General features: G+C 46.4%; 1 protein-coding gene across 2 annotated transcripts in view; it reads left to right on the top strand.

Annotated features, from left to right (window-relative positions):
* Positions 1-1,128: 1,128 nt before the first annotated feature.
* The window catches only part of NDFIP2 (Nedd4 family interacting protein 2), a 43,210-nt gene continuing 36,971 nt past the window's right edge, over positions 1,129-7,367 (top strand). For both annotated transcript variants that reach the window (XM_064143913.1, XM_064143912.1), the window contains exon 1: positions 1,129-1,276. In XM_064143913.1, the coding sequence (XP_063999983.1) occupies positions 1,241-1,276 (36 nt within the window). In that variant the 5' untranslated portion in view covers positions 1,129-1,240. The remainder of the gene's footprint in view (positions 1,277-7,367) is intronic.

Here is a 7,367-nt window from a genome sequence, read left to right as displayed (position 1 = left end):
GACAGTATTTGCCTTACAGATCAGTTCTATTCTGCCACACGTACAGACATTCCTCTCCATCGCTGCTAGGAGCTGTGTCTGTGGTTGTTTCAGAATGATTTCATAGCACAGCTACATCTCTGACAGTTCGGGAAGTCAGGAACGGGTCAGGAACGAAGTTCTTTCTCACACGTTTTGGCCCAGGCGGAGGGAAGCATAGAAAGACAGAAACATTTACAACGTAGCAGTTAAGAGAGAAGAAAGTCACAGCTGCGTCACAGAAAGGTGCGTTGCCTTCAGAGGAACGGGGGGCAAATGGACTTATGACTCATAGCGAAGTAATGTCTGCTCAGAAATCGCTCTCTAGGTCCCTAAGATGCCTTCCGTGCCATATCCGCCTTCTTCTTGCCCCAGGGCGGCAAGCAGCTAAACAAGGTTATGGGTTTGGACAGAACAGCCTCACGGAATAGCACTGCAGAAAAAGGAGTGGGCAAACGGCTGAGGTGCTGCTACCCGGCCGCAAGGTGGGCGTTGTGTACGCCACCGAGAAGCGCCCGAGGACAGTTGCGGGCACGGCCAAGGGGCTTGGCACGGCACGGCAAAACGCGCGGGCTGCAGCGAGGCTTCTGACAGCCCTCGTCAGCAACCCTCAGTGCCCTCAGCGCTGCAGCGAGGAGATGGCGATGGCCACAGGCGGCAGATCGCAAGCTCAGCAGCCCCGAGGGAAACGGGGGGAGCGGAGCGGCACTGCGGTGAAAAGGCCGTGGAGGTGGGCGGGAGGGAAGAAGAGGAGGGAGGCGGCGCGGCAGAGCCGTGCCCGCACGCAGCCACCGCAGGCTCAGGACAACCTTCGCTCCCGCAGCCGCTCCCAGCCGCCGCAGCCGCTCCCAGCCCCCGCCGGGCGACCAGCCGCGGGCGCACGCGTGCCCGGCCGCGCGCATGGCGGTGCGTCACAGGGACAAGGTGCGTCCCAGGGAGGGGCGGCGCGTCCCAGGGAGGGGCGGCGCGTCCCAGGGAGGGGCGGCGCGTCCCAGGGAGGGGCGGCGCGTCCCAGGGAGGGGCGGCGCGTCCCAGGGAGGGGGCGGTGCTTGCGGTGGGCCTCTCCAGGCACCGCCGCCGATGGGGGCGCTGCGCGGGGTGGGCGGGGCCAGCTCCATCGCCGGGCTGGGTTGGGGCCGGCCGTAGCGGGGGAGGGCCGGGCCAGGGCGGCGGCGGCTGGGCCGAGGGACTGGTTGAGGAGCTGCGTCCGCGGGCGGCCGGGATGGACCACTACCAGCCCGCCAGCCGCTACCGAGTGGTGAGTGTGGTGTCCCCTGCGAGGCTTACTCGCCTTTCCCCGCCTCCTCGGATCGGGGAGGCGCGGCGGGGGAGGGGGCGCCCGGGGCGCCCTTCCCCCTCACTCCCCGGTTCTGAGTTGAGACGCGCTGGGGTCTGGCAGGGTCGTCCTGGCGTTTTGCCAGCGCCGGTACGGGCCTGAACGCGGCTCCGTGCCCTGCTTTGCCCCGACGGCGACGGGGCTTTGACAGCCGGGCCTTGCCCTGGCGGTGCGGCCCCAGGGGCAGTTGCTTCTCACTTCCTCGCCCCCACTGCCGCCCTGGCGCTGGCCTCTGAGGCGGCAGCTGGCCGCGCTGCTGGCCTGCTCGACAAACCGTCTTTGCCCGTCCCCCTTCCCCTCCCTCAGGCTTCCTTCAGCAGTTGGACCCCGTCTGGGGGTGGAGGCGGGTTTTCCCGAGTCCGGCCCCCCCCCGGTGAGGAGGCGGCGGGCCTCTCCGGAGAGCGCAGCTGGAGCAGGACAGAGGTTCCCGCCTGCCTCGCTGTGGAGTTAGACGAGGGGTACGATGAGTTACGTGGTTAGGGCGAGCCTGAGAGTGAAGCGGCGCTTCCCCAAAACCCTTTTGGATTCAACAGCTTGTAGCGTTCTGGGCCGGGGGTGGCGTGCAGTGGTTGTGTGTGTTGTCATCTCTAAGCCAGCGTCTGTGTGTGTGTGTGTGTGTGCGCACACGTGCGCCCTGGCTTACTGAAGATTAGATGCAGGGATCTGCAGAACGCAGTAACTGACCTTCAGAGAGCCTCTGTGTGCACATGGAGAGGCACAGATGCGCGCAAGCACACCGTTTTACTGAAGAACCGTCTGAGTGCTTTGCAGTTCGGTGAGCCCAGTTTGAACATTCATTCTTTTCTTCCTGGACATCACTGCAGAAGTAATGCTTCAGGGATACACTGATCTTTCTTTCTGCCCAAACTGGTAGTGCAGTTTATTTCTTGGCAGTCATTGGTTTAAGTCAGTGGTAATAATCTTGCAATCGTTAGCTTAACGTCAATTGTAACACAAATGTGTTATAACTTTTTCTGGTTATTAGTCATTAAAAAAATATTTTGGGTGCAGTCAGTCTCTTCAGGAGTTTCTGTTTTATCCGTCAGTTCTTTGTGCTTCGTGGCTTTGCTGTGTAAGTGAGGGTATAGTAAAGAAATCTGAAACCCTTGCTGCTGTCTGTAACTTAAATTTCTCCTGCAATCGTCAGCTAAATCTGGAATTACTTATCTAAGTGTTTGTGTGCCATAGCTTGAGCAGTGAGAACGATGTCCACACAAGTAATCACATTTACTTCTGCACATATGTAGGATTAAACACTGATATTCAGATTGTTGCTAGGTTAGGGCCTAAAAGTAATAGGTTTGAAATACTTGGTTTTGAAATCTTCCAGTGTTGGGAGATTTCTGTATGTTCTTGGGCGACTGTGTACTGAGATTGTCGTATAGCTGCTGAATGCACTTAGCACCCTGCCAACTTCTCCTATGCCTTCAGGATGCTAGTCAGTTGCCCAGTGCTTCGTGGGTCAGCACTTGCCAGTGCGCTCCTTTTCCTGCACCCTGCTACAATAACTTGGTATCAGCAGAAGTTCTAAAGTCATCCTTGCTTCCTTGCAAGGGAGAACAAAAATGCTTGCAGAACGTTTTCTTAAGAACCTACAAATGCTGTCTTCCTTGAGGCCTGAAGTAACCTGGGTACGTTTTAGAAGGCCTTGAAAGTTTATGCTATTGAACTTCAGCCAAATATAAAAGAAAATGTAATTCAATTATTAAAAAGACTAGGAAAAAGATGGTGACATGGAGCAATGAAATAATTTGCCTCTGTCATATTTTTATGTTATGTTTGATGAGGAATTTCCAGTAATAGTGCTGGTGCCCAGTTTGGGCTAAATGCACCCTTCTGAAAGGGCAAATATTTGACAGTGGGAGTTGGCCTGCTCAGTTCTCCAAGTACATTAAACTTTATGGTCAGTTCATATCACTGAATTTCATTATAAAGTGTCCTTTGAAGCCTTAGCTGTTAAAGCACATTACTTTGTAGTAAATCACAATGAAAATACATCTTAATGTACTCCAGAGGTTAAAGTACAGCATTGCTAATTACTGTCCCATAGGAGAGCGTCTGTTGTTTTCTTTTCTCACTGTTATATCTGACTGCTAGACATTGAAGTTTTCTTAATGTTATTTTCTTACTGTACTGGGTCAGAAAATTGAAGGAGCAAGGCAGTTGCAGATAGACTTAATTAGGACTTGATTATTCAAGCATGTGATCTTAAGTGTTGCGAGGTATTTGCTTACATAATGGCTGTAAGAAGTAGCAAGCAATAGATTACTGCAGATTTTATAGTTGTGTCCTCATTTTTTAGGACAAAATATAGAAGGAAAGTATGACTTAACCTGGCTAATACTGCATTAGTTCTGTGAACGTCTCTCCGTGGTGCCAAGCTAATGAAATCTGATCAGTTCTGCTGTACTTGCTGTCTTTGTTTTGTTCAGTTGTGCCCTTTCTGCCTTTACTTCTGTCTGATCTGTTTTTCTCTATTCAGGGCAAGCTTTTTTTTTTTAATAGAAAGAGTTAAAGGCATACATTATTATAAGAAAAATGACTGACTTGCATTTCTGTGTCTGGCAGTGACAGCAGCCCTTGTGACGCTGAAGGAGCTATCTCACTGCTGTCTCTATTTGCGGTTTCTTCAAATGTGTTAAAGACTAAGAATAGGAGGTAATTTTGTTTTGAGCTTTGGCACAAGAAGCCAGTTTTATGACTTCTTATGAAACAGAAAATGTGTAATCATAGAGCTAACCTTCTGCTCCTCTTTCTTTTTTTAGTCTGTCTGAAATAGCACTAAAGCTGCATCTTGCTCTTTCTTGTGCATCTGTGTTTGATTTAAAACACAGTTAAAAACGTTTAAACCAGGCAACTGTTAAAAAGCTGGTGCTTGGCACTGCAGCAAAGTAAGCAGGCAGTACATCAGCATTATGTAACTGTCTGCCATAGGCATGTGTGATTTGTATTGCTTTCGGCCCCTCCTTTTCTGTCCTCTGTTTATAGGGCAAAAAGACGACTAATTGATGGGTAAGAATTTGTCATGCTTCCCTGCAGGAATATGACCTCAGAAATAAATTAGCCACTCTTTGTTTTGTTGCATTACTTCCTTTTTTCTTCGTTAGTCACTTTGCATGCTGCAGTCCTGTCGGTAAAGGCTACTTAAATTATACATTTATTACAGGTATAGTCAGTCCAGTTGTCAGTTCTTTATTTTTTTCTTTTTCTTCCCTAGTCCCATATATAAGGGGACTGAGGCATCAACTTCAGGAAAATTCTTTTAGAAACTAGTTAGTGTTCTTCTGATTCTTTTTACCTTTTAGCAGTTTATCATCTGGCTTTAATTTATGCATTATCATCTTGTCTGAAATGCCTGGGCCAGTTCTGGGCCCCTCAATTCAAGAGAGAGATGTCTGCTCTTAGTCTAGCTTGTTGTCAGAAAAAGTGATTTAGATGATACTTTGTGGATCTATTCTGAAACAATGAAAAAGAAACGCAGCTGTTTTCTGTGATGCATAAAACTGGCCGAGCAGCTAAGTAGTAGCGCTTGAGATTACTTCCCCCCCGCCCCTGTGCAATGTAATTTTCCAGATAACTGAGTCATGAAGGAAGACTTCATGTGCAGATGAGTGATTTAGATGCAGAAATTCTATTGAAGCATGCAGGACTTGCATGCTGAACTGCTTAGGAATTAGAATCAGCTCATGACTTGATTAAAGCTTTGGGTTATCAATCTGGGGTTAGGTTGTCATCAGGCTTTGACTGGAGTAGTCGGAGAGAGGTAGGAAACTAGAACAGATGAGGACAAAGGCAAAAGTCACCAAAGAGTGTCACTGAACTTTCTGTATCACTTTAACACCTGAATTTGGTATGGTTCCCAAGTGATGGGTGATGCAGGACTTGGAGGTGTCAGTGTGCTGTGGTGCAGCACTATGCAGGGATAAAGAAATTGTGATTGTTTTAAAAGGTGTATTTATCTTATGTGAATTTAACTTGTGTGTACTTTTCAGCAACAGGGTTAAGAGATGACAATTGCTGCGGTAAACACTTTATTCCAATCCATTTGCCTGCATATTGGTATATGTTGTGAATAGTTTTACAGTTATCTCAAGTAAGGTTTAATTTTCTGTATCTCTTAATTCCATTGTCATTGACTCAAAATGTTATCTGGATAAAAACCTTAACCAAAGTCAAGTTGTTTTTGTATCTTTCAAACACGTAAAAGTCAACCTACACAGGAAATGTGCACAAAGAAAAAAATCTTCTCTCTTCCTTTCTTCTCCTGGGACTATCATAGAGATTTGAAAATAAAGCTCTAAGTATTATTTACTCTACCTTTGATGTAATACCCCTAGCTTATATCTAGTAGTATATTTACTGTCTTTGGAGAACTCCTGTGTAATTGGTGTTACTGAACAGATTGATCTAACTTACGTTAGGGAAATTCAGTTGCTTTCAACAGATCCGGTGGTGATGTTGTAATTGCATCTAGGGAACTATATTTCTAATGCTAAAAAATATTAACTAAAAATGCATTAACTGATAATCATTAATGTTGCTTGTGACAGTTGCACTGCTCTTTTTGGTGATACAGAAAGTCATTGAAGATGACAGTTTTCAGAACGCTGGCTTTTTTGCATGTAAAACACCTAGCATAGATTTTTATTAGTTCAGAATGGCAGATGGGGTAAAAGACACTTTCAAACAACAGGCTGTCCTGGCATCTTAATTAGCTTTTGGAATGAAACATGTTAATTTTTTAACTTATATTGTTAAATTGTAGCATTTTTGCCTGTGTCAAATTTATCTTCTCAAGATAGTGTTTTTTTTTCTTGAAATAATAGTTTTAATATTTTTACAAACACCTTTCCTTATTTTTTGTTAATGAAGAATCCTGCCTCAGATGAAGAAGAACCAATGCAAATGTTGAGGTATGTTTGTAGATACAGTGGTGGTGCAGTTAATGCTTCAATATTTTTTTTTCACTTATCAGTCAACTTCATACCATGAAGGAAGTAATCCTTGAATCTCTTTGTGCGCTTGTCCCAAGTCAAAGTAGTGAAGTACTGGACAGTAGTACTTTTCTGTCTGTTGCCCTTTGTAAATTTAAAGTGGAGTGGTTTTAACTTTCCGTGTTGCCATCTCTGTCTGGTCTGGGATCTTTTGGAGAGTTGCAGATGTAACATCCAGCTCTGCAACTGATTCACAGGGCTAACAAATGCTGACTCACTGGTACAGTAGAAGTGACCGTGGTTGCAATAGCCTACTGGGTTTTTTTAATGTAGTTTCTTTTCAGCCCAGACACAGAGGGACATAAAATAGTTCACACACTAATCTAGTTTTCTAGAGCACCAGTTTTACTGCACTGAAAAAAAAACCCAAAACATCTGACTTGCTCCACTTGGGTTTTTCTCTAAAGGTCATGGTAGGCCAAAATTAAGGCTGACTCTGCACAAGAGTAATGCAGGAGGAGAGAGTCTGTCCTTTCTGATGGCAGCAAGCCGTTGGCTTAGCTGAGCCTGCCTTGTGAGACCGTGGGCTCTTTGAGTTCTTGACAGATGCACAAAGCCAAACAAACAAAAGTACCTGAACCATGCAGTGACACTTGATTGGTGTAGTGTAAAAGCACAGCTTTGGGCTGTGGCATGCATACAGGCCACAGCTATTATACCTGCTGATCCTACTCAGAACAGCAGAAGTTCTGCAGCAGGGATGAAGTGCCTTCAGATTTCAGGGGTGTTAGCAAAAGTTGTGTGTAATGTGGCCAAGCTAGATGTTCTTTCTGTGGTCCTTTTAAAAACAGAAACTGTAAGAGCTCTGTCAGCTTGTTTGTGTCTGAGAAGTGTGGTGGGTGCCACATTAGTACAAAACATTAGTAACAGTATTTTAGGTGGGGAAAAAAATTGAACTCTGCACAAATGGTTAATTCTAGGCTTATTTTGAGGCTTTCTTCCCAGTGACAAGGTATTGACAAAACAAGGAAGATGTGGCAGTCATTCATGTCATCACACCTAACTTTGTGACCTCCATG

Source organism: Pogoniulus pusillus, chromosome 5 (assembly GCF_015220805.1).
Source record: "Pogoniulus pusillus isolate bPogPus1 chromosome 5, bPogPus1.pri, whole genome shotgun sequence".
In the NCBI taxonomy this organism is placed as follows: domain Eukaryota; kingdom Metazoa; phylum Chordata; class Aves; order Piciformes; family Lybiidae; genus Pogoniulus; species Pogoniulus pusillus.
The sequence above is the reverse complement of the archived record's forward strand: the minus strand, read 5'-3'. Positions and strand labels throughout refer to the sequence as shown.